The following is a 23,982-nucleotide window of genomic DNA, read 5'->3' as shown; positions in this document are numbered from 1 at the left end:
AACCTCGCCAGGGGCGGCATCCTCTGCCTCCTGCCCCTGATTCCCAAGGCAGGCAACGCTCCCCTGCCCTCCCCACCCTTCCTCCCCTGGAGGGACTAGTGTCCAGGAAGGTGGGATCCATCCCTGTCCTGTCCCCAGCCCTGCCACAAACGTTAACACCGGCACCGAGCTTCTAAAAAACCAAGTACAAACTTTATTTTGTTTCTTTACAAAGGCACGAGCCTCTTTTTTTTTTTCAACTTTCTTAACAAAATAGAATAGCTTCTCAATCAACACAAAGACCTGAAAATCGTAAAAAAAATACAAAAAAACCCAAAACAAAACAAAACAAAACAAAACAAAAAAAAAAAGGGGGAAAGGAACCGAGAAACAGCTGTGGCTGGGGGGGAACTTACCAAATACCACCGAGGCTCTACACACGACTGGCCTAAAATACCCTACAGCCGGGGAGGGGGGAGGCGGGGCGAGGGGGGGATCCACAAAACAGGGGCCCCCCCACCCCCCACGACAGACCCAAGCGACACAATCACGAAATAGAAAAGCTCTTCGGAGCTGATGGACCCCACAAACTGGATTAAGTGCTTAAAGGAGGGATGGGAGCAGAGTTGGGGGACAGGGATGGATACGGGGATAGGGGTGGGGTTGGAAAAATCAGCCCCCGCCCCGCCATACCCGTGCCAAGGAAATGAGGGTTGGAAATACCAGGGAGGGGTGGCACGTGCCGACCTTCCTGCCTGTGCTCCAATGGCATCATCCTGGGATTATTTTACTATCCAAAGGGGTTTTTCCTGCCCCACGTGGAGTGCGGGAGCCGTGGTGGGGCTGGTCGTACCCTGAAGCCAGGGGTCCCTGTCCCACCTTTGCTGCCGTGCCACTTGGCATCTCCCCCCTGCTTAAAAAACGAACATTTAATTAAACAAAAACAAAAAAAAAAAACACAAAAGAGAAGGAAAAAACCAAATTAAGATCCCAACCAAAGGCCCTGTCCCAAGGGAAGCCATCAGGAACAGCGGGGCTGCTGCTGGCTTGGCAGGATTCCCTGTGGGGTGGCAGGTGGGGGGAGTGATAAAAAAAGGGTGGGGAGCTGTGACTCCCATCCCAAACGCCCCCCCCTCCATGCCCCAAGCCCCCTGCATCCCACTGTGGCCGCCCCCCAGGAGCTGAAGGGTGACCTTTGCCTGCCTCTGGCGCTCTGCTTTACAGTATTGGAAAAAGGTCATAAAAGAGACCCAAATCGCGTTGTATTTTTTAAAAATTTCAGCATATTCTCTGACATCTCCCCCCCCGCCCTGGCTCCCCTCCTTGGCTGCCGGCTGGGGGGTGTCAGGGCAGCTCCCCATCCCCCGAGGGCTCTTCTTTGCTCTGGTCCATGGAGTCACTGTCGTTGCCCTCGGTGTCGGAGGCGGTGTCGGAGGCGGAGGGCTCGGGGCAGGCGCGCGCCGGCGTCACGATGACGGCGCGTCTCTGCTCCTCTTCCTGCAGCTGCTTCTCTTGCGTCCCCTCGATGTGCTGGATCGCCTGCCGAGGGCAACCACCCGCCATCAGGACATGGTCTGTGTCCCCTCTGACACAACCCCGGGGGTCAGGGACTCTCCAAATCCCCCCCGCTGCCATCCTCCCCGACTCACCTGAACGATGGTGTCCAGGTTTTGCCGGGATGTGGAGACTGTGTTGATGACCGAGGACGGGCCCATGGTGACCACGGTGACGTGATGGGAGGGAGGCGGCGCTGGAACGATCACGGTGGGGTGGTGGGTGGGCGCTGGGGGAGCATGTGATGGCAGGAGCTGGGGAGAGAAGCAAAACCCCCCCAGTGAGCAGGGACCCGAGCAGTGGGGAGAGCATCACGCTTGTTCACTGAGCCCAAACTCCATAAAAGCTGAAGCATCTCTCAGCTGCTCCAGTTCTCCATCCCAATGGACGCAGGAGGATGCCAGCTGAACGCTGCTGCTGCCACCTCAGCTTTGGCAGAGTGGAATGTGAGTATTCCCCGTACCCCAAGAGGGAATGATTTGGGCTTTGAAGTCAGGAGAGGCAAGTGCCAGGCCTCCCTTCACCCTGACCTGCATGGCCAGGAAGCCCCCACACCCCAGGGGATCCTCGCTTGAACAGTGGATGGGAAGACCCGCCCAAGCAGGAGGCTATGTAGAGTTCACCTAAAAATAGGCTGAGCTTTCCCAGGAGGCAGCTGGCAGGGACCCTGTGGGGACATGGCTTCTCAGAAGCCCAAGGAAGGTGGAAGCTGGTGTTCCTCTCTCCTTTTGAAGCTCCCAGAGCGGTGTGGCCATGGGTTGGGCTCAGGGGTGGCAGCACACAGGTGCCAGCACAGCGCTCACCTTCTCCCTGCACCTTTGGCAAATCCAACTGTGCTGCAGGAAAGGCTGAAGGCTCCCATCCCCACTGCCTGCCCGCTCACTGCTCCCTTTTCCCAGCCTGGTGGGTCGCAGGGAGTGGTTTGGGGGTCCCTAAAGCTCACTGGGAGTCACTCAGTGAGAGGTGAACCCCCAGGGGTTCAGAACCCCCTCTGCCCACCTGCAAGCGACCTTCCCTGTACAAAGCCCTCTGTGACAGGGAGCTGAGCTGCTTGGAAACCACCACGGGTGCTCCAAGCCATAGTCCTGCTGTGAAACAAGGGGTGCACACAAGTACAGCCCCCTGAGCACTGCGGGGGCTTTGGGCCGACCCCTTCCCAATTCGCCAAGGGTGAGAGCTTTGCTGGGACATCGCTGCCCACAGGAGGTGCCAAGCCCATCACTCAACTGCCCCAACCTCCTGTATTTCACCACCTGGGGGGATCATGGGTGGGCCACGGGCAGGATGGGCTGGGGTGCACTCACCTGGGTTCGGATCTGCTGCTCACGCTCGAGCTTCTCCTGGTGCAGCAACCTCACCTGCTCCTGCTGCTGCTGGAGCTGCACCTGCTGAGCGATCACCTTCAGCTTCTCGGGGTACATGTGGGCCTCCAGGGAGCGAACCTGCAGCGAGAGAACCCTGACATCAGTGAGGAGACGGGCACAGCACCCCTGAACCACGGCTGTGGGCTGTGCCCTGCGTGGGGTGGGCACAGCAGAGCCAGGGAGCCCTGACGGAGTGTGGAGCAGTGGTGGCCAGAGCAGATGTCCCGTGGCAGTGCCGGTGTCCCAGGGATCTGCTGGGGCCGTGGCAGAGCCTGCTAGAGGGCACCCAGCCTCACCTGCTCCTCCAGCATCATGCGGACTGAGCGCTCCTTGTCCAGCTGCTGCCGGAGCTCGATCATCTCCCGACGCAGATCCTCGGCCTTCTCATCTTCCCAGATGTCCGGCGAGCCGATCCCCTCGTCTTTGTCCTCCGCCCGTCGCCGTTTTGGGGAGGAACCACTGAATTCCTGCCATGGGAATGTGGTGTTAGGGGACAGGGACCAGCCTGGATGGCCTCCCCACCATCCAGACCACACTCGGGTGATGCCACCCTCCACCACAGCTCCCTGCTGGGAAGGGTCTCTGCAGGGTTGTCCTTGATGCCTGGGGATGGACAGACTCCTGCATCTGCTCCCCACCCTGGTCCTCACCCCCCCAGCCTTGTGCCAACCCAGTTCTCACACTGTGATACCCAGAACAGTTCAAGCTGGGCACCCCAGCACAAGAATTGCCACCGGGCCGTACCCCAACACCCCAAATGGAAAGCGGGACCCCAGCCCTTCTCCCCCTGCCAGGAGAGTGGAAACATCTCCGTTCCCCGGCTGACTAGGGTAGAGGGTCTTGCCCTGACCCCAAGAAACAGTGATGATGCCCCCTCCCTGGCCAGCTGGGACTGTCCCATCTCCTCCCGTCCCATCCCTGGGGCACTACCTGGATGAACCGCTTGAGCTGGGTGTTCTGCTGCAGCAGCCGAGTCTTTTCCTGCTCCAGGGAGAATATGTACTCGGCTGTCTGCTGAAGGATGGCTGCCTGTGGGAGAGCCAGGAGGGGCATGCTGAGGCAGGAGACCATATTGTCCCCCCAAACCTCCTCTTGTTGAGCTCCCTCCCTGCCCAGGAGGCAGCAGCACTGCTCCATACCCGGCCCCAGCACCTCCCTTCAGGGTCTGCTTCACCCGCAGGTCCCCTCTGGGATTTCCACCACAGCAAAATCCTCCAATTCCATTTCAGGAACCTGCCTGGCTGCCGAGCACCTCCTCAGCCCACTCCCCTCCTCACCCAGGCACAACACCCTGCTCCTGGGGCACCGGGGGCTGCCACACGCACTCAGCCACTCCAGGTTGGTGGTGCAAACCCACTCCCACAGGGAAAACACCCCAGGAGAGACCTCGATCACTGAATTAACATATGCAAATATCCCCAATTACACTTTCAGCCCCTCCCCGTGAAGGGTCAGTGTCTGCACCCCACACCACCACAGCCCCGGCGACATCCTGCTCACCTTGCTGAGCTTCTCCCCGTCCGTGTGTGGGATGAGGGTTTTCAGGGACTGGAAGCCAGCATTGATGCTCTGCATCCGCCGTCTCTCGTTGCTGTTGGCGATTTCCCTGCGTATCCGCCGCTCCTGGTCCCGCTGGGTCTCCGGAGTCAACGGGATGTTGGCCAAGCTGCGAGAGACATGTGGGGTTAGGGAGGAGGGGGCTGCACCCCTGCTGCCAGCTCACCCCGCTGTGTCCCCCCTTGCTTTGCAGTGGTGATTCCAGACACCAAGAGGATTGCCGACGCAGGTGGGTGGGTTTCTCCAGCCCTGTATCCGAAGCTTTGGGGGATGAGTTGACCAAACGGTGGCCCCACTGCAGCCCCCCAGCTCCGATGGGCTCGGTCACGCTGCCCAGTGCCAAGCCCGGGCGAGGGGAGCCGGGGACCCCCGGGCGGGTGAGGGAGGCTGCGGGCCGGCCGGCTGTGTCCCCATGGGGCCGGCCGGCGTGTGTGGCCCTGGGAAGGCGGCTCCCTCCCTCCCGCCCCGCTGATGGCTTCCAGATGACAGCTCCCAGCAGAGAAGCCCCTGTCCCACCCCAAGCCGCAGCTCCTGCCTGCTTCCTGCCGCTGCCTCCGCGCCCCCCACGCCCTTGCCCCGCAGATGTGCAGGGAATGCCTCCCGGAGCCAGCGATGGCACCGGCGTGGAGGGCTCTGGACAGGCAACACCCCTGGGTCCAGGGCACCGGACCCCAAGCAAAGCCCACCACTGCGGGGTCCAGCTTCTTCACCCACACCCTGCTCCTTCCCCTAGGGAAGTGGGGAGGGGGTTTGGATCACAGGGATGGTGAGCCTGCTGGGTTGTCATACCAGCTGGCCATCCTGCCATGCCAAAGCCACAGGCAGCCATGCACCCGGTACCCACTGTCGCCAGGGATGTTGCAAGGCACCAAAGACTAAACACAGGAGCCAGGCTGCCGCCACAAGGAGAGATAAGACGGGCTCCAGTCACCCATCCAGGTGCCCAGTGGCTCCGGGACAGAGTTGGGAATATTCCACCCAGAGCCTTGCCAAGGCCAGGCTGGGAAGAAAAGTCCGGCATCCTGCCCTCACTGCCCTCCTGGTGAGGCCGTGGAGGAACCACAGAGATTTGAAACCCAGGGGTCTAAGTGATACTTGAGGTACCACCGTGTGCCCAGGCAGTGCCTGGAGGCTCCCAGGCAACCCATCATTGCTTGTTGTGACCTGGGAATGCACCACAACTCCTCAAAAATATACAGGGATGGGGAAAGACCCAGTTCATCCCAGAGGGGTGGGGAATGATCGTAACTCAGCCCAAGGGGAAGGGAATGGATCCCAGCTCAGGCCAATAAGATAGAGAAGAATCGCAGCTTATCTGAAACAAACAGGGAAGGATCCTAGATTACCCCAGACGGATGGGGAAGGATCCCAGCTCAACCTAGAGGGACAGGGAAAGATCTCAGTGCATCTCAAGGGTATGGGGAAAGGCCCCAGCTCAGCCCATGGGGCCAGGAAGACATTTGTCCCCAGCCTCCAAGGCAGCATCCCAGCACAGGCTGACACTGGGTGTGCCAAGAACCCACCACACTGGTTCCCTCACGTGCAGTTCCCAATGGATGTCCTGGGGTTGTGGATCTGGGATGGGTGCCCAGGGGTCTGCCTCTCTCACTGGGAGCAGCCATCTGTCACATGGACCAAGAGCTGTTTGCAGTGGGATCATGGCACAGGGCTCCCATCTGGTGGTGGCTGTCACCCACCTCCCTGCTCCTGCCAAAACCAGCCCTAAACTTGTTCCTAAAACATGCCAAACCCTGCAGGTCTTGGGGGCAACATTCCTCGTGGGGATGTGGCCAGAGTGCTGCTCCGGGATGTTGGACCACCAGACACATAAGGGGAACGGGACAGAGAGGCCCAGGACTGGGCAGCGCGGAAGCGGCTTCTTAAATACCGGGGAAGGAGGAAGAGCCTGCTTCCTTACCGACAGACCTCCCGCAACCTGCCCCAGCTGCTCTTCCTGGGAAGAGACCTGGGAAACGACAGAGAGACATGGAGAGGGCAAAAATCCATGGATTCAGAAGCCATCCAGGCACCCAGCATGACCAGGGATGGGGCAGGACAGAGGCAGGGGGAACAAGTGGCAGCCACCAGAGCCCCCAGGGTATCCCCAGCCTAGTGCTGGTGCTGTGGGGTTTGGGTCAGGCAAGCAGAATCTGGTCTTTCCCACCCTGGTGAGAACATCCCACATGCCTGGACCTCCAAGGAAACAAACCCACGGGGGGTGTCAGAGCAGGGCACACGTCCCATGGCAGATGTCCCCACTGCCCACTCATCCACCACTGCCCACGACTGGTGCTGTGTGTTGTGCTGGTGGGCAGAGGAGGCACAGGCACGTGGGCAGGATGTCTCTGAGCTCCCTGGGGTCACAGGTAGGGTGGCCCTGAGCTTGCAGGCAGGGCGTCCCCACGCTTCCATGAAGGGCATCCCCATGCTGACTGAGCTCAGGGTCAGGGTATACCTGAGTGTACAAGCAGGGTGTAGGCAATCCCACAGGTAGGATGTCCCCCAGTACCCCAGTTCACAGGCAGGGCATCCCCCAGAACCCTAAGCTTGCAAGCAGGATGTCCCTGAGCTACTTGAGGTCACAGGTAGGATGTCCCTGAGCTCTCAGGCAGGGCAGTCCCCAGCACCCCAAGCTCCATGCAAGGTGTCATCCAGCACCCTGAGCTCGCAGGTGGGGTGTTCTCCAGCTTCTGGAGCTCCAGGCAGGGCATCTTCTAACACCCCAAGCTTGCAGGCAAGGGGTTCCCCAGCACCCCAGTCTCACAGGCAGGGGGTCTCCCAGCACCCTGAGCTCCACACCGGGTGTCTCAGATCTCGGGGCAGTGGGAAGGCTGCGCAGCTCCCCGAGCTCTGCCCCGTGCCGGGGTCAGTGAGGGACCACGCAGCCCCCCATCCCCGGGCGGGACAGCCGCATCGCCCTGCCCATGCCGTCACCCCCCCCCCCCAACCCACGGGCCCGCAGTGACTAACGCGGGGGACCCCAGCGAAGCCAGCCCCCGCCCCGTGTCCCTGCTCCACCGCTGCACCCCCGGGGGGGAGCTCAGGTGTGGGCACCCCCCGAGATCACCGGGACGGAGCCCCTCATCCCCGTGGGGCACAGACAGCACCCCGAGGGGCCGGGCCCCCTGCACGTGCCGTGGGGCCCGGGCTGCCCCACGGGGATTCACGGGGCCGCCGCACGGCGGGGCCGGGCCTGGCGGGGGATCGGAGCCCCCGGGGGGGCTCAAGGCCCGGTGTGTGTCTGTGGGGGGAGCTCGGGGCCGCCCCGCGTGGCCCCGGGCCCGCGCCGCCCCCCCCGCCCGCCGCCCCCCGCAGCCCCGCGGGCACGGCCCCCATCCCCGGCCGCCCCTCCGCTCCCCGGGGCTCCCCGCGTGTCCGCGGGCTTTGTGCCGCCGCTCCCGCACTACATGTCCCGGCAGCCCCGGCCGCGACCCGCCTCCTCCGGGCGGCTGCAGAGTCACGGCCAGGCCCGGCGGTAAACACACACCCCCGCGCCCCCCGGGCGCCCGGACCCCCGCGCCCCCCGCCCCGGGCGCCCCCCGCCGCCCCCGCGGGGGCCGGGCCGGGCTGCGGGGCCGGCGCTCCCCGCCCGGGCCACGCGCGGCCGCCGGCCCCATGTGCGCGGCCGGGACCACGTGCGGGCGGTGGGGCCGCGGCGGCCGCGCCGCTCCCCCCGCTCCCCGTGCCCCCCTTCCCCGCCATCCCCCCGCGGCTCCCCCAGCGCCCCCGATCCCGGGGGCTCCCGGCGCCCCCCCACCTGCAGAGCCCGCCGATGACCTCCTTCTCGGATTTCCTGAAGTGCTGCAGGGCCGGCACCTTGGGGGCCGGCACCATGAAGTACTCCATAACGGGGGCGGGGGGCCCGGTTCAGCCCAGCCCGGCTGGTCCCGGCCCGGTTCAGCCCCTCCCGGCCTGGCTCCGGCTTCTGCCCGCGGCCCAAGGCGGGAAACAGCTGGAGCGAGCGCGGCTCCCGCCCGCCGCCGCTCCCCCGCCCGCCCCCGCCCGCCCGGCGCCGCCCCCGCCCCGCACCGGCCCCGCGTAAACAAAGGCGGCGGGAGGGGCCGCGGCGCGGCCGGAGCGGGACCGGGACACGGCGGCGGGACGCGGTGGAACACGGCGGGGTGGGGGGAGACCGGAGCGGCCGGGACGGTACCGACCCGTGCTGGCACTGGCCCGTCACAGCGCGTCCCGTCCTGACCTGGCTCTATCCTATCTTATCGTATCCGTCTCTATCCCTATCCTACTCTATCCTCTCCTATCCTATCACCATCCTGTCCTGTCCCCATCCCATCCCACCTCATCCCACCCGGCCTTGTCTCCATCCAGTCTCATCTCATCCTACCTGACCTGTCCCCATCCCACCCCATACCCATCACATCATATCCTCATCCCATGCTACCTCATCCCATCTCGCCCTAGACCTATCCTATTCCATCCTGTCCTATCATACCCTACTTGACACCATCCTGTCCCATCCTGACCTGTCTCCATTCCATCCCACCTCATCCAATTCTGCCCTAGCTCCATCCCATCCTACCCTATCCTATCCTACTCTATGCTATCCCACCCTGACCTGTCTCCATTCCATCCCACCTCATCCCATCCTGCCCTAGCTCCGTCCCATCCTACTTTATCCTATCCTACCCTATCCTGCTCTATCCTGTCCCATCCTGACCTGTCTTGTCTCCGTCCCATCCAGCCCTCAGCACATCCTGTCCTCATCCTATCCTGCCCTAGTCCTATCCTATCCCATCCAATTCTATCCTATCCCATCCTGACCTGTCTTGTTCCCATCACTTTCAGCCCTGTGCCCATCCAATCTTATCCCATCCAATCCTAACCCATCCTACCCTGACCTGACTTGTCCCCATCCCATCTCCATCACTTTCTACCCTCACTCCGTCCTAACTCATCCCATCCTGCCCTAGTCCTATCCTACCTCAGCCCATCCTGACTTGTCTTGTTCCCATCCCATTTCATCCTGTCCCATCCTATCCCCATCCCATCATCTTCCATACTTTCCAACCTCATCTGATCCTGTCCCATTCCATCCCATTCTGTCGTTCCCATCCTATCTTGCCTTATCCTCCTCCTGTCCCCCTCATTTGCCCTATCTCTATCCTATCTCTATCCTATCTCTATCCTATCTCTATCCTATCTCTATCCTGACCTGTCTTGTCCCTATTCCATCCTGTCCTATCCTATCCTGTCACCATCCAATCCTCACCTATATCCAGCTTATGCCACCCCATTCTGCCCCATCCCCATCCCAACTTGTCCCATCCCGTTCTACCTCATCCTATTTCATCCCATCCCATCCTGCCCAATCCCCACCCCACTCTATCCTATCCTACCCCATCCTGGCCTGTCCCAGCCTGTTCTACCTCATCTGATCCCATCGCCATCCCACTCCATCCCCATTCCTGTCTCCACCAGGCTGTGGGAGGGCTCAGGGAGCTGCCAGGGGCTGGCGGGGGGGGGCATCGCAGCAGCCTTGGGGCTCAGGGGGTTGGGGGTGACAGGGGTCATGTGTCTGGCAGGGGGCTTTTGGAGGGAGGGGGGGCTCTGGGGGCTGGTGGGGGCAGTCAGGGGCTGGCGGGGGGCTTGAGAAGCTGATGGGAGGGTCTGAGGGCTGGCAGAGGCTGTGGGGGCAGGGGGGGTTTGGGGGCTAGCAGGGGCACGGAGCTCACACCAGCGTTGAGGTTCAGGGGTTAAGGGGTGACAGGGGTCATATGGCTGGCAGGAGGCTTCGGGAGGCCTCTGGGGGGCTGCAGGGGGGCTCTGGGGGCTGATGAGGGTCTCTGTGGCTGGCAGGGGGCTTGGAAGCTGATGGGGGGTCTGGGGGGATGACAGATGCCATGGGGGGCTGGCAGGAGGGTCTGGGGGCTGGCAGGGGGACACAGAACTGGCAGGGCCATGGGGGTCTGGCAGGGAGGCACAGGGCTATCAGGAGGGTCTGGGAGCTGACAGGGGGCACAGGGCTGGCAGGGGTCATGGGGGGCTGGCAGGAGCCATGTGGTACCTGAGGGACCTTCCTGTGGGGTCAGGACCATCAGAGCAGGGACAACAGGGGGGCCGGGGGGTGGCCCGTCACCCGGAGGGGCAGGACCCGGCCCTGCAGAGCAGGGTGGGCTCAGCTCTGCCTCTCAAGTGCCCCCGGCCCGGCCCTGCCGGGAGCTGCAGGACAGGTTCTGCCGGGCTGTCCCCTGGGCCCCCTGCCCCGTCCCCCGCGAGGGCCCCACTGCGGGGGCTGCACATCCCCCACGGCACAGGGACCACCGTGAACCCCCGTTTTGTGGTGGGACTGTTAGGGACACAACAGCTCCTCCCCCGCAAAAAAAAACACGGGTAGGGTGGGATTTCTGTCACCTGCGTGGGACAGTGCTGCCCTCCCGTGTCTCCCCCCACTCGTGGCAGGGATGTAGGGGACACAGCAGCTCCCTCCACCTCCCCCCCAAAAAACCCCAAACCACGGGTAGGATGTGGCTTCAGCCACTAGCATGGGTCAGGTCTGCTCCCCAGTCCGTGTCCCCCTTCTGGGGTGTGGACGCTGGGGGCACAGCAGTGCCCCTCCCAGAAAAACACCAAACCACGTGTGTGGTTTGACTTCAGCCGCCCGCGGGGGACAATTCTGCCTCCCACTCGCGTCCGACCTTTTGGGGTGGGGCTGTTGGGGACACAGCAGCTTTCTCTCCACCAAAAACCCGTGTGGGACAGTCCAGCCCTCCCGTGACACCCCCCCCCCTTTCCTAATGGCCTGTTGGGGACACAGCAGCCCCCTGCCCAAAGAAAAACCACGGGTGGGGTGTGACTTCTGCCACCCGCGTGGGGCAGTGCTGTCTCCCACTCGTCCGCCTCTTGTTATACAGCAGGACTGCTGGGGACACCGCAGATCTCCCCGCCAAACAAAAAACCCGCCTGGGGGCAAGGGTTTTCCCCCCCCCATTTTGGGTGGGGGGCCCTTGGGGACGCCGCAGCTGCATTCCCTCCCTCAAAACAAAATCACGGGTGGGGTGTGACCAGCCACCCGCGTGGGCCCCGGGGGAGGGACCCCCCCGGCGAGGCTGCAGCATCCGGGCCGGCCCCGCCACATCCTGCCGCCGGAAGGAGCCGCGGCCCCGGGACAACCCCCCGCCGGTGACGTCATGCGGGGGCCCCCGCCAGGCGTGACGCCAGCCTCGCTCTGTGACGTCACGCGGCGGGCGGGCGGCGCCGCTCCTGCAGGGAGGGGGATCCCCCCACCCCCTTTTTCCCCGGTGTGACCCCCCCCTTCCCCCCTCGAGCCGCCCCGGCGCGGGGTGGGGGCTCCGGGGGGTGCCGCCCCCCCGCCCCGCCACGTCCCCGGTGGGGACACGGACACGCGGGGGGCGGGGGTCGGCTGTGCCGCAGCGCCGGGGTGACCTTGTGCGGGGGGGTGGCGGGTGTCCCCCCGCGGGTCCCCCCCGGGGCGGGGCTCGGTGCCCCCCAGTGCCCCCCGCGGAGGCGGGGAGGGGCCGCCGCCGCCCCCGCCCCCGCCCAGCACCGCCCGCAGCCGGGGCCGGGCCGCTCGGTGCGGGGCGGCCATAAATCACGGCGGGCAGAGCCCCCGCCCCGCCGCCGCCCCCGGGACCGGGCAGGGGGGGCCCAGCCCCGCCGCCGCCACCCCCGCCCCCAGCCCCTGCGGATGTGGCGGAGCGGCTCGGCCGCCCCGCACCGGCCCCGGCACCGGCCCCGGGGGGCCCCGCTCCGCCGAGCCCCGCACCCCGCCCCGCTCCCCGCCTGGCTCTGAGCCCCCACCGCAGGTACGATCGCGCTCCGGGCGCCGCGGAGGGGAGGAGGAGGATGAGGATGCTGCCACCGCCGGGGGAGGGGGAACCCTCCGGGGAGCCCCTTCCTCGCCACCCCGTGGGGTGTGGGGGGTCCCTTGGCACCTGCAGCCCCCCCGCCCTGGGAGCGGGTCGGGAGGGGACGCGGCCCCGCTGCACCCCCGGGGAGGTGAGGAGAGGGGACCCGCTGCTGCCCGGTGGGTGCCAGGGGGGGTGGCCGTTACCCGCTGTCCCCCCGCACCCCGGGCGGGTGTCCTGACCTTGGCCGTGGGGCGGGGGCTGCGGCGGGGACGTGTTGGGTGCCTCTGCCCGGCTGCGGCCACTCCCGGGGACACACCAGTGTCCCCACGGTGTGGGGAGGGCGAAGGGCTGGTATTGGGTGGGGGGCACAGGGCGGCCCCATCGCGGTCCCACCCTGACGGTGCCACCGCCGAGCAGCCACCCGTCACCTCCGTCCTCTTCGCGGGGTACACCTGGTCCCAATCATGGAAGGTGACAGTCCCCATCACGGGGGGTGACGGCCTCGTGGGGCTGAGTTGTGGGGTGGCCAAGCCCAGGCTGTGCCGTTGAGGGGGGTTTTGGGAACTAGGTTGGGGTGACCCGCCTCCCTGAGGTGCCAGCAGCAGGGACCAGAAATTGTCCCCAGTGTCCCTGGGCACTGCTGCAGGGACTCGTTCCCTGCCCAGCATGGAGAAACCCTGCTGCTAGTGGCCACCTCCTCTTCTCCATGCCTTTGTCACCCTGCTGTTACCACCCCCACCCCCCCAGCCAGGGTCCCCGGGTCCCCCCATCCCCGTGCTGCTGCCGCACCCAGGGTGCTGATTTGCTGGGCACTGGGGACCACCCTGCTCCTGTCCCCGCATGCTCCAGCCGTGTCCCCAGGCAGAGGTAGCAGGGTCCTTGCTGCTGGTGGCACTGCTGTGGGGCTGCTCCCCGGAGGGTGGGTGGTGTCAGCCCCTTGCCAGGATCCCCACGACCTCCACATGCCAGGGGGAACCATGGCACTGGCCTCGGCTTGGGGACTGCAACTCCAACCGTGGCCCCTCCTGGGGAAAGCTTTGGGGGCTGCCATCAGCCCAGATGGCAGGGGGGGAAGGGTGCTGGGGACCACAGTGACAAGCTGGAGCCACCAGCAGGATGTGACCTCCCCCAGCCCCGGCGGGCACCGGCGGGCTCCAGTGAGGAGTGGCAGTGCCAGCACCATCCGCAGTGGGACAAGGAGGGATGGCGGGTCCCACGGTGGCAGCCGTGGGGACAATGACCCACATCCTGCCAACCCACCCACGCTGCCCCGGCACGGGGGGCTTCGGGAGCTGCCTCTCGTCGCGGCGGTGCCAGTCTGCCGCTGCCAAGTGCCACGGCGGCGGGGACCGAGCCTTGCCTGCAGCGCTGGCGCCGTTCCCACTCCCCGAGCCCCAGGGTCACCGTCCCCTGGCCGCGGCACTGGCATCCCTCGCCGCCGCCATCCCCGAGCCCACTGCGCTGCGGGAGCCTCTGCCCCGCGGCCCTTCTGTGCTATTCCTGGCGGGTTTGGGGCTGGGGGGGACACACGACACCCCGGCAATGCCAGCAGCCTGGAGACCTGGCACCCCGCCGGCTGCACCAGGGTCACCCCGGGTCCCCCAGCCGTGCCGGCGGCCGGGCAGTGTGGGGGGCCCAGGGGACCCCAGCCCGGCCAGCAGAGATGGGGGGACTTCCCCCACGCCTGGGCTCTATCCCAACGGCCCCCACCCGGACTGGGAAGCCCCCGGGCCCAGCGCCGCGCCGGACTGGTTTGAACTGGTGTGGCGGGGGGGAAGCTGGGAACTGGGCTGGGGCTGGGCTGGCAGCGCCTGGCGCGGGCAGGAGAGGCCGTGGGGGGAGAGCAGGCAGGAGCGGCCAGGGGCCGCGCGCGGGGGCCGCAGGTGCCGGGGCGTCCGGCCAAGCCACCCTAGGGCTCGTCCCCGTCCCCATCCCGGCGAGGCCCCCGCGGCGCCCCGTTTCCCGAGGCCGCGTGGTTTGGCAGCTGCCTGCCCGCCCGCCCGCGGCCGCGCTGGGAGCCCTGGCGTCAGCGGCTGGAGGCCCCTTTCCCACCCGTCCCGCCCGGGGATGGCTGCCGTCCCCACCCAGCACCGCCCGCGCCGGGACCCCCCAAACTCCCAGCCCGGAGGACGTGGGGACGCGGCCGCCTCGGTGGGACCAGCCCTGATGTCTTGCCTGGCCCCACTGTGGGACCCCCATCGCTGGAGGGCTGCCAGCGCCCTGTCCCGCTCCCTCGGCTGGGGGTTCCACTGTGACACCCCAGCTGTGGTGCAGCCCCCCCGCCATCTGTCCGTCTGTCCTCGAGCTGTGCCACCAGGCTGTGGGGCACATGGAAAGCCGCTGTAGCCTGAAAACCGGGGGGGGGCTCAGGGTGGGGACACCCCATGGGCAGGTCCCGCAGTGGGGCTCAGGCTGAAGACCCCCCAGAGTGCAGGGACCCCACTATGGGGCGGGCCCCGTGGCCGGAGGGGCTCAGGAGGGTGTCCCTGCCCCAGGGGACGGGTCAGCCCCCACAGCGGTGGGAGGAGGCGGATGCTTAGGCAGGGACCCCCCACTGGAGAGGAGGGACCCCGCCATGGGGCCGGGGGGTGGGGGCTCAGTGGTGCGATGCTGTGGGGCAGCTCCTCCCTCCGTGGGAGCCTGGGACAGGAACCCCCCCCTGGGGCCGGCCCCTCAGCCAGCACGGGGGTGCAGGCAAGGGGTCCCCCGCCCCGCCGCCCGGGCCCCATGCCCCCCGCGGCTCCTCCGCATTCCTCAGCGTCTGAGCCGGGCTGGACCCCCGCCAGCGCGGGGGGCCCCTCCGGCGGGGCAGGGCGGGGGACGGGCCCCCCGGGGCGGGGTGGGGATGGAGGGGGGGCCCCCCGCTGCCACGTGTGCTGGGTGCGCCGTGCCCCCCGACACGGCCCCTCGGCCGCCCCCACCCTGCCCTGGGCGATGCGGGTGGCCGCGGGGGCACAGCCGGGGGACCGCAGGGGCTCTGGCTGGGCGCTCACTGCTGCACCGAGCTGCCCGGTTCTCAGCTGCCTGCCAGATGTGTGGCGGCCGAGCCACGAGGGTGGCATTGTGTTGTGCCATTCCATGCCACGCCGTGCGGCCGGCAGCCCCTGCCCGGCCCCGGCAGCAGCGGCGTTGGCCAGCGGGGAAGGGGCCCCGACGGGGGAGGAAGCTCTGCCGCCTCCGGGGCTGGGGCCAGCGGGCTCGGCTGCCCGGGTCACCGCCGGGCTGGTGGCCGCCACCGCCCTCCTCTGCCTCTGGGAAAGGCCTCGCTGGGGCATGCCCGCGGGGACGGACGGATGGATGGATGGACGGACGGGCCGGGGGGGCAGAATGGGGACACCGCGGCTCCCGCGCCGCGGGTGCTCGGGGGATTTGGCAATCCCCGGCAGGGTTTGGTCATGGGCCAAGGGGCTGTGCCGGCGACTCGAAGAGGACATGCTGGGGACACCGAGGGGCCGGGGGGGGGGGCCCAGTGCCATGGGCTGCCCTTTGCCCGCTGAGGGAGGGGGCCGCTGCAGGGTGGCTGGAAGGGACGGCACAGTCTCTGTGCCAGCACCGTGGCCTCCGGACCGGGGCAGAGCTGGGCATTGCCATGGGGCCGGGCTGGGGCGATGCTCCGGGTGGCACTGGTGCCCCCACCCCTGCGATGACCCCCGGCTGTCCCCCGCAGAGTCCACCCCGGCACCATGCATTCCCTGGAGGAGCCCCTGGACCTCAAGCTGAGCATCTCCAAGCTGCGAGCTGCCCGGGAGAAGCGCGGTCCCTCCGGGCCCCGACCCCGCGCTCCCCAGCGCCCGGACACCCCGCCGGTCGGGGATGGCCGAGGGGGCAGCCGAGGGGGTCGCCGTGCTGTGCCAGCCTCGCCGTCCCCCGGGCTCCTGGCACACTCCAGGCTGGTGGAGCCGCGGGATGGGCGCTTCCCGGCTGCCGTGCCGGTGGTGGACCTCAGCCTCTCGCCCCGCTCCGGGGGGGAGTCTCCAGCTGGCAGTGCTTCGCTGTCCCCTGAGCGCCAGGGCAGCGGGGACCTGCCCGGCCCCCTCACCCCCCACGTAAGTACGGCCGTGACCCCCCGCGAGGTGTCCCCAGCCATGGGGACTGTGCCCAGACGGCGTTCCCAGCCTCGGCAGCGTGCCCAGTGCTGCCGGTGTACACAGACCCTGGGGTCAATGTCCTGCCTGCCCTCCCCCCTTGCCCCCTGACTCCAGTGGCATCCCCAGGGTGCCTCCTGGAAGCTCTCTCAGGGGGTATCTGTGAGGTTTTGGGGTCCCTGGGGTGGGGGAGTGGGAGGCTTAGGGGGGTTCTGGGGAGCATGAGGGGATCTCTGGGGGGGCTATGGGGGATCTTTCAGCATCTCTGGGAGGCTTTGGGGTCTCAGGGGGTCTGGGGGGATCTCTGGGGATCTCTCTGTAGGGTTCTGGGGTCTCCTGGAGTCTCTATCCAGCTTGGCCCCGTCCCCTACCGACTCCTCATCCGGGCTCTGCTCCAGGATTTCCAGTCCCTGCGCTACATCGACGGCCTCCCCAGCTCCTTCCAGTTCTTCCTGCCACTGGGGGCTGGGGGGGCCCTGCATCTGCCCCCCACTGCCTTCCTGCCCCCCAGCAAGGAGAAACGCCTCGCCCCTGAGCTGCCCCTGCCCAAGCAGCTCATCTGCCGCTGGTCCAAGGTCAGCAGGAAGGGATGGGGGGGACCATGGAGGGTTGTGGGGCTGGTGGGGTGTGTGGAAGCTTTGAGGTGGGGCTGGAAGGCCATGGCAGAGCTCTGTGGGACTGGGGGTGAGGTTGGGTGCTGGAGGGCCGTGCAGGGACAATGTAGGACTGGAGGGGGAGTCATGGGTAACTGGAGGCTGTGCAGGGTGATACAAGGCTGGGGTGGTCATGCAAAGGGCCATTTCCATCTCCCCAGATGCCGGTCCTGCTGTGCATGTGGTCCGGGTGGGAGCTGGGGTGGGATGGGGAGCAGGGGCTGGCCCTGCTGGGGGTCCTGGCCACCCCCGGTGCCCACCCCACCAGGCCTCTTCACCCCCAGCCTTCTGCCCACAGTGTAACCAGTTCTTTGACCTCCTGCAAGACCTTGTGGACCATGTCAATGACTTCCATGTCAAACCCGAGAAGGATGCAGGGTACTGCTGCCACTGGGAGGGCTGTGCCCGCCATGGCAGGGGCTTCAATGCCAGGTGGGCATGGGTGGCTCTGGGAGATCTCGGGGTCCCTGAGGGGGTGCTGTGGGAGGCAGGAGCCCAGCACTGGGCCTGTGCAGGGGGAGTGTCCATCACTCGTTCCCTCCCCTCATCCCTCCCTCTCTCCCCTCATCCCTCCCTTCCTCCCTCCCTCCCTTCCTCTGGTGCAGGGTGTGAGGTCCTGGCAGGCTGGATGACCGTGCTGGCCTGGGTGTCCCTGTTCCCACACCCCATAGCCAGGATACAGGGACAAGGACATGCCCTGGAAGTCAGGGCTGACCCCCTCCCTGACATTCCCTTACTGATACTTCCACAGGCAGACAGTGATAGATCAAGGGGAAATGGTTTTAAACTAAAAGAGGAGAGATTTAGATTAGATCTTGAAGAAATCCTTCCCTCTGGGGGTGGGGGGCCCTGGCACAGGTTGCCCAGAGAAGCTGTGGCTGCCCCATCCCTGGAAGTGTCCGAGACCAGGTTGGACGGGGCTTGGAGCAACCTGGGCTAGTGGAAGGTGTCCCTGCTCACAGCAGGTGTGTTGGGATGAGATGAGCTTTAAGCTCCCTTTCAGCTCAAACCATTCCATGATTCTGTGATTCCCCCGATCCCGGCAGGTACAAGATGCTGATCCACATCCGGACACACACCAATGAGAAGCCACACCGCTGCCCCACCTGCAACAAGAGCTTCTCCCGCCTGGAGAACCTGAAAATCCACAACCGCTCGCACACAGGTCAGTGCAGCCCCCGCACCGCGCTCACCGGGGGAGCAGCGGGGCCCGGGGGGACACAGGGGACCCAGCAGGGCTGGTGCCCCCTGGCAGACCCGGTGCTGTCCCGCAGGTGAGAAGCCCTACATCTGCCCCTACGAAGGCTGCAACAAGCGTTACTCCAACTCCAGCGACCGCTTCAAGCACACCCGCACCCACTACGTGGAGAAGCCCTACTCCTGCAAGATGCCGGGCTGCCACAAGCGCTACACTGACCCCAGCTCCCTCCGCAAGCACATCAAAGCCCACGGGCATTTTGTGTCCCCCGAGCACCCAGAGATGCTCAAGGTCCATCCGCCTCCCAAAACGCCCCTGGGCTCGCCGGAGGTGCCCTACGTTAACGGGGCCCAGCTCGTCATCCCCAACCCCGCCGCCCTCTTCGCTCCCCCAGGGCTGCCAGCGCTGCCCATCCCTTTGGCACCGGCACCTCTCGACCTCAGCGCCCTGGGCTGTGGGGCTGCGGGTACCCTGCCCGCCCTGCCCAGCCCGGTCCTGCCCCTCAATGGCGGTCCTCTGAACTTGGCCAAGAGCCCGCTGCTGCCCTCGCCCTTCGCGGCGGGGCTGGGGCTGCCTGTCATGTCGCTGCTGGCCGGCGGGGCCAAGGCCGAGGGGGAGAAGGGCAGCGGGGCTGAGGGGCGGCCTCCCAAGGCGGGCAAGGGGCCGGACACCCGGAAGGAGAGGGGCGAAAGGACGGAGCCGGGGCGGCCGCGGGTGCTCCCCGAGAGCCTGGCACTGCTGCCGGGGGCTGTGCTCGACCTCTCAGCCGGTGTCAGCTCGGGGGGCAGCCCCGAGGCGCTGCCCCCTGGCTGGGTGCTCATCCCCCCCGGCTCCCTGCTGCTCAAACCCGCCGCAGTCAACTGAGGGGCTCGACGATGCCCAGGGCCAGCCGCCGGCCCTGTGGGCAGATCCCGCTCCCTGGGGACGGAGGGGCATCGCCGCCTCCTCCTCCCCCCTGCAGCCCCGGCGGGGCCTCGCTCGTGCTTTTAACTGTCACGAAAGAAGAACGGACTCTTCTGAGAAAAGCAATAATCCCTTGGCGGCCAGAGCCGGCTGCAACCCTGCGCTGGGGGCAGCTGGGGGCACAAGGGGAACCCCCTGCCCTCTCGGGCCTGGACAGCCGGATACGCCGCTATTTATTTCTTGACCAGCCCCTTGCTCTGACAGGGCCCTGCTTGGGCTCTCCTGCTTCTGCTGACACGGCGTCTCCCTGCCCGAAGCCTTGGCGCTGCCGTGGGGGGTCGCAGCCCCCCGGCCTCCGCCGCACAGACAGCGGGGTGACAGCTCGGGGACCGCCCGCTCCCGCTGCCCCGAGCTGTGCCCGGCCGTGCCATCCCACCCCGCACGGCCGGCATGGCCATGCCGCAGCCATGGCCCCTCGTGCCGGGCCCAGCTGGCTGGGCACACGCCGGCCTGGCGCCCGCCCACACCCTCCCGCCGCCTCCCCGGCCCTCCCGTGACAAGGCACACGGCCGCGTGTGCCGCTCGCCGCGCCGGCTCCGCGCCGGGCACAGACCCCTCTAGCTACGTTCATACCTAACCACGCACCGTGAGCGCATGCGGGCGGCGCGGGCACGGCTCTGGGCACCGCCGGCGCCGGCTGGCGGGGCACCCGCTCCTCGGGATGCACCGGTGGGATGCTCCCAGGTGAGCCCCCAGCCACGGGGCAGTGGTGGGGCGGGCAGCGTGCCCAGCCTCAGCGTGGGCACAGCTCAAAGCCTCTCCTGGGGGGCATATGTACGTCCCACTGCTTGGCAGGACCCCCACCCACGTCCCGCTCCGAACCGTGGGGGTCTCCCCAGTGCTGCCCCTCCCTGCTGAGGAGCCCCAGCCACGCGTGCCCCGCAGGGAGCCGGTCTCCCTGCTCTCACCGGCGGCCGCCCGGCGCTGCCCCAGCCCAGCATGGCCGCGGGCCATCGACCAGGCCGCCCCGGCCGGTGTAACGTCTCCTCGCTCCTCGTCGGTTTGTTGTTGCACATTCCAGGACATCAGTATTTTAACGGTCTCGAAGTGCCTTTTCTATCGTAGTTTCTGGGTTGTTTTTATTTTCCTCCTGTTGGGCTCCATCGCTGTTAGCGTAGCGTGTAAGGACTGCACAAGTACGAGATAAGCTAACGACTGTAACACTATATTCGTCCAGGGGAGAGGAAGTTTATTAAGAAAACAATAAAGTTGAAGTAAGTTCCTGTTTCAATGCTGCGGCCGTGGTGACAGCAGTGAGGAGCCCATGCTGGGGGCAGAGGAGTGCTGGAGAGGGTGGGTGTGACCTGGGGGGGGAACAGCTGGCTGTGACTGACCCCTGGCTGTGTCCCCACACTCCTGCTCAGGGAGCCTTGGCACCAGTGAAGCCCTGCAGCAGGATGAGCTGCAGGTGGGGACAGCCACAGCGTGTGTCCCCCCCTCAACCCAGCAGTCATCCACGGTGGGAGAAGGGTAATGGCACAGCACCCCTGGGGTATGGAGCCAGAGGTATCCGTGTACTCAGTCCAAGAGCATCCAACCCCGCCCAAAAATAGCTCCCACAGCCCCCCCCAGTGCCATTTGAGCCCTGGCAGCCCTTGATGCCCCGAGGACACCCCTTCTTCCCCAGCTGCCTCCCTCCTCCTTGTCCCCAGGGCAGGGGCTGATCCCTCGGGGGCAGCAGTGGGCAAGTCCCTGCTCCCTCCCCGGGCACGGAGCAGCCAGGCCAGGTGCTGGAGGACACGGTGTTTATTGGCCACCTATAAGTTAAGGGTGAGAGGGACACGGGGTCCAGGGGTGGCGGGAGTCACGTCTCAGCTTTCCGCTCCTTCTCCTTGTCGCCCTTGGCCTGGATGCGGAGCTCCTCGTCCAGCCGCTCCTTGGCTCTCACCACCTGTGGACACGGGGTGACACACAGGGATGGGGTGACCCCTCCCCTCACTGCCTCACCCACAGGGGTGCTCGGGCTCTGCCTGTCCCGAATCCCAGGCAGGGGAAGGTGCCCACACAGGTGCAGCCCCCGCTGCTCCCTCACTCACCTTGGACTGCAGGTAGAAGGAGCCTCCCACAGACTTGTCGTTCACCTTGAACAAGTGGTCGTAGTTCTGCCGAGAGAAGCTCCGGCTCAGATTCATCTCCACCTTCCCCATTCCCAAACCCTGGGGGCCTCCCGCTCCCTGTAGCATTGCTGGAGGTGACAGGTGTGATCCTGGGGACATGTTTGCTCTGCCTGACTCCACTGTGAGTTCCCACATTCCCGGTCGGGCACCTCCGGGGATCCCACGTCCCCTTTCCTGAGCAGCCCCACTGGGCAGATGCAGAGGCCAAGCCCCGAGGGTTGCTCCAGCTGGGGCAAGGAATCCTCCAGCTGGGATTAACTGGGCCCAGGACAGCACTGGGGAACAGCTGTCACGCCCATGCCAGGCAGCACCCTCAAGGCAGACAGGGCCCTCCCTCCCTCCCTCTCTCCCCGACTCTGAGGGGCCCTCTACCTTCTGGATCTCCTCAGGGTTGAGGCTGGAGACGTTGAGGATCTGCTGAGCTTCCTGGAGGCTGATGCCAATGATCCTGGAGGCAGCAGCAGACTGGGGCCTCTCAGAGCGTCCTCGTGCATCGGCTGCTGCCCGGCTCGCTGCCGGAGACACCCAGGCCATGAGACCCCCACACTGATCCCTGCGACCCCCAGGCCGTGGGGGGGGGTCAGGCAGCAAAGCCCTCAGGCTCTGAGGTGCTCAGAGACCAGTGTCCCCCTCTGCCCCCCTCCAGTCGCCCCTGGACGTGATCCCAGTGCTGGGGATGTGTCAGGGGCTGGGGGAGCACTGTTTGCTGCAGGCAGGGCAGGGTTGGGGCTCTCCTGTCCCAGGGATTATCCTGTTGTGCCCTTTGGGGTGCTGGGATCTCTGGGAGCCTGGCAGCGGTGCCAGAGCCAGGCTGGAGCCTGGGAAGGCTGCTGGGAGCCTGGGTTGAGATGAACACCATCAGGCCAGCGCTGGGAGGCAGGTGAGGACTGTCACCCTGTGACAGCCTGGCAGGTGTCCTCTGCGGGCAGAGTGTGGGTACGGGGAGCACTGGGGTTCCTGGGGAAGGGTGGGGGTGCAGAGCAGAGCCGGGGCAGGGCAGTGTGGGCACACGGAGCACTCGGAGCAGTATACCAGCTCCTACCTGCGAACTCCTGGCGCAGCGCCCGCATGAAGGCCCGTCCCACCACCTGGGCCCCCACCAGGATGATCTGTGCCAGGTACTTGGCCTGTGGGGACACCCTGCTGTCAGAGCCACCACGGGGCCCCATCCCCACACAGGTCCTTCACCCTGTCACCTCTCCCTGTCTCCTGGGGCTTTGCCCTACCCATCCCCGGCCCTGTCCCCCCTTCCCCGTCCCTGTCCCCCCTTCCCTGGCCCTGTCACCTCTCCATTGGCCCTGTCCCCCTTCCCGTGTTCCCCTTTCCTCTGCCCTGTCCGCCCCGTCTCCCCCTCCCCAGGCCCTGTCACTCCTCCCGTGTCCTGTCCCTCTCCCCCTGTCCTGTCCCCCATCCCATGGTCCTGTCCGCTCTCCCCTGTCCCTGCCCCCCCAGATACAGCTCCCTCGCACACCCGCGGGCCCGGTGCCCGTCCCCGGACCCTGCCCAGCCCCAACCCCGCCGTCCCCCCGCCCTGTCCCCTCTCACCATGTCCCCACCGCCTCTTCCGCCCCCGGCGGTCACGTGGCCGGGGGCGAAGGTCACGGCGGGCACCGAGACGGCGGCGGCGCGGGGCGGAGCGTCCCCTCGGCGGGCTCAGCGCCCCCTGGCGGCCGCGCCGCGCGGGAGGTCCGGGCAGTGGCAGGCGGGTGGGGCGCGACTTCCCTCCGCCCCGGTCCCCGTGTCCCTCCCGATGCCGGTCCCTGTGAACCCCCGCTCCTTGTGTCACCCCGGTGCAGGTCCTTCTGGTCCCCCCGGTGCCGCACCCTGTGTCCCCTCGGTCCCTGTGCCCCCCGGCGCCGGTCTCCGTGTCCCCCCCGTACCCGTGTCTTACCGGTGCCTGTCCCTGTGTCCCCCGCACTCCCAGTGTCCCCCCGGGGCCAGTTCCTCTGTCCCCCAACCCCCAGTCCTTGTGTCCTCCGGGCCACAGTGTCCCCCCGCTGTCAGTCCCTGTCCCCCACCCCGTCCCTGTGTCCCCCCCGGCTCCACTCCCTGTGTCCCCTCCAGGGCCGGTCCCTGTGTCCCCCCAGTCCCCGTGTCCTCCCTTGTGCCTGTCCCGGTGCCCCCCCGGTCCCTGTGTCCCCGCGGTCCCGGTGCCCCCCCAGTCCCCGTGTCCTCCCTTGTGCCTGTCCCGGTGCCCCCCCGGTCCCTGTGTCCCCACTGTCCGGTGCCCCCCCGGTCCCCGTGTCCCTCTCCGCCCCGGTGTCTCCCCCCGGTGCTCCCCGCGGTGTCCCGGGATCACGGCAGGACGCGGTGCTGGTGCAGCGGCTTTAATAGCGGGTCCTGCCCGCGGCAGGCCCTGCACATCCTGCTCCTCCTCCTCCTCCTCTCTCTCCTCTCGGTTCCCCCGCCGACCCTGCGGGTGCGGGGTTTGCCGGGTGGTCCTTGGGGTGCCCGGTCCAGCCTAGTCCTGCGGGACACTCGGTGTGGGTGAGGGGCATGGCAGGGTCTGATGGGACCCGACGGGGGTCGTGTCTCCCCTCCCAAGTCCCTGCACTTACCCACTCGTCCTCATCCACCCCCTCGAAAGAGTCCTGGGGCAGCGGGTCATCTCGGTTGCCCAGCCGGGCCACCATGGCACTCAGGAGCTGTGGGGAGGCCGGGCAGAGCCGTGGGGTGAGGGACATCG

At 66.8% G+C, this 23,982-nt stretch overlaps 4 protein-coding genes across 7 annotated transcripts in view; 1 reads left to right on the top strand and 3 right to left on the bottom strand.

Moving 5' to 3' along the window:
- Nucleotides 1–170: 170 nt before the first annotated feature.
- TFAP4 (transcription factor AP-4) lies at nucleotides 171–8,454 on the bottom strand. 2 transcript variants are annotated; one of them, XM_064672605.1, is made up of 7 exons: nucleotides 8,212–8,454; nucleotides 4,398–4,563; nucleotides 3,828–3,926; nucleotides 3,194–3,364; nucleotides 2,838–2,975; nucleotides 1,629–1,787; nucleotides 171–1,518 (listed from the first exon to the last, which is right to left on the bottom strand). In XM_064672605.1, exons 1-7 carry the CDS (start codon nucleotides 8,298–8,300, stop codon nucleotides 1,324–1,326), a joined length of 1,017 nt encoding a protein of 338 aa, XP_064528675.1. In that variant the 5' UTR covers nucleotides 8,301–8,454; the 3' UTR covers nucleotides 171–1,323. The 2 variants fall into 2 exon arrangements, with proteins under 2 accessions (XP_064528675.1, XP_064528674.1); XM_064672604.1 differs by lacking the exon at nucleotides 8,212–8,454 and adding an exon at nucleotides 6,373–6,611.
- A 3,590-nt stretch (nucleotides 8,455–12,044) lies between these two features.
- Nucleotides 12,045–19,231, top strand: GLIS2 (GLIS family zinc finger 2). The gene is made up of 6 exons (XM_064672599.1): nucleotides 12,045–12,235; nucleotides 15,948–16,326; nucleotides 16,764–16,940; nucleotides 17,317–17,450; nucleotides 18,065–18,183; nucleotides 18,293–19,231. The coding sequence occupies exons 2-6, from the start codon at nucleotides 15,964–15,966 to the stop codon at nucleotides 19,078–19,080; spliced, it is 1,581 nt and encodes a 526-aa protein (XP_064528669.1). The 5' UTR covers nucleotides 12,045–12,235; nucleotides 15,948–15,963; the 3' UTR covers nucleotides 19,081–19,231.
- Nucleotides 14,647–15,714, bottom strand: LOC135423373 (proline-rich protein HaeIII subfamily 1-like). The gene has a single exon (XM_064673569.1). It carries the CDS (start codon nucleotides 15,712–15,714, stop codon nucleotides 14,647–14,649), a length of 1,068 nt encoding a protein of 355 aa, XP_064529639.1.
- Nucleotides 19,232–20,910: 1,679 nt separating the features above from the next.
- LOC135422942 (mitochondrial import inner membrane translocase subunit TIM16-like) overlaps nucleotides 20,911–23,982 on the bottom strand; it is a 39,040-nt gene continuing 35,968 nt past the window's right edge. Inside the window, exons 27-31 of one of the 3 annotated variants that reach the window (XM_064672595.1) lie at nucleotides 23,855–23,941; nucleotides 22,339–22,423; nucleotides 21,669–21,808; nucleotides 21,216–21,281; nucleotides 20,911–21,070 (exon numbers count right to left, since the gene is read on the bottom strand). In XM_064672595.1, coding sequence (XP_064528665.1) covers nucleotides 20,984–21,070; nucleotides 21,216–21,281; nucleotides 21,669–21,808; nucleotides 22,339–22,423; nucleotides 23,855–23,941 — 465 coding nt within the window. In that variant the 3' untranslated portion in view covers nucleotides 20,911–20,983. Of the gene's footprint in view, nucleotides 21,071–21,215; nucleotides 21,282–21,668; nucleotides 21,809–22,338; nucleotides 22,424–22,841; nucleotides 22,981–23,607; nucleotides 23,764–23,854; nucleotides 23,942–23,982 lie in introns of those variants that run through there. The other 2 variants (XM_064672594.1, XM_064672593.1) reach the window with 2 other exon arrangements.

Source organism: Pseudopipra pipra, chromosome 16 (assembly GCF_036250125.1).
Source record: "Pseudopipra pipra isolate bDixPip1 chromosome 16, bDixPip1.hap1, whole genome shotgun sequence".
NCBI classification, from domain to species: Eukaryota; Metazoa; Chordata; class Aves; order Passeriformes; family Pipridae; genus Pseudopipra; species Pseudopipra pipra.
The sequence above is the reverse complement of the archived record's forward strand: the minus strand, read 5'-3'. Positions and strand labels throughout refer to the sequence as shown.

Bases quoted from the DNA above. Each gene is read 5' to 3' on its own strand.
- TFAP4 (XM_064672604.1), bottom strand. From the start codon at position 6,491: ATGCTGGGTGCCTGGATGGCTTCTGAATCCATGGATTTTTGCCCTCTC. The intron at 4,564-6,372 runs GTAAGGAAGCAG...TGTCTCTCGCAG, and splicing joins AGGTTGCGGGAGGTCTGTCG to CTTGGCCAACATCCCGTTGA. The intron at 3,365-3,827 runs GTAGTGCCCCAG...TTCCCATGGCAG, and splicing joins AGCTCAAGCGGTTCATCCAG to GAATTCAGTGGTTCCTCCCC.
- LOC135423373 (XM_064673569.1), bottom strand. From the start codon at position 15,714: ATGTCCTCTTCGAGTCGCCGGCACAGCCCCTTGGCCCATGACCAAACC.
- GLIS2 (XM_064672599.1), top strand. From the start codon at position 15,964: ATGCATTCCCTGGAGGAGCCCCTGGACCTCAAGCTGAGCATCTCCAAG. The intron at 16,941-17,316 runs GTCAGCAGGAAG...TTCTGCCCACAG, and splicing joins TCATCTGCCGCTGGTCCAAG to TGTAACCAGTTCTTTGACCT. The intron at 17,451-18,064 runs GTGGGCATGGGT...CGATCCCGGCAG, and splicing joins GGCAGGGGCTTCAATGCCAG to GTACAAGATGCTGATCCACA.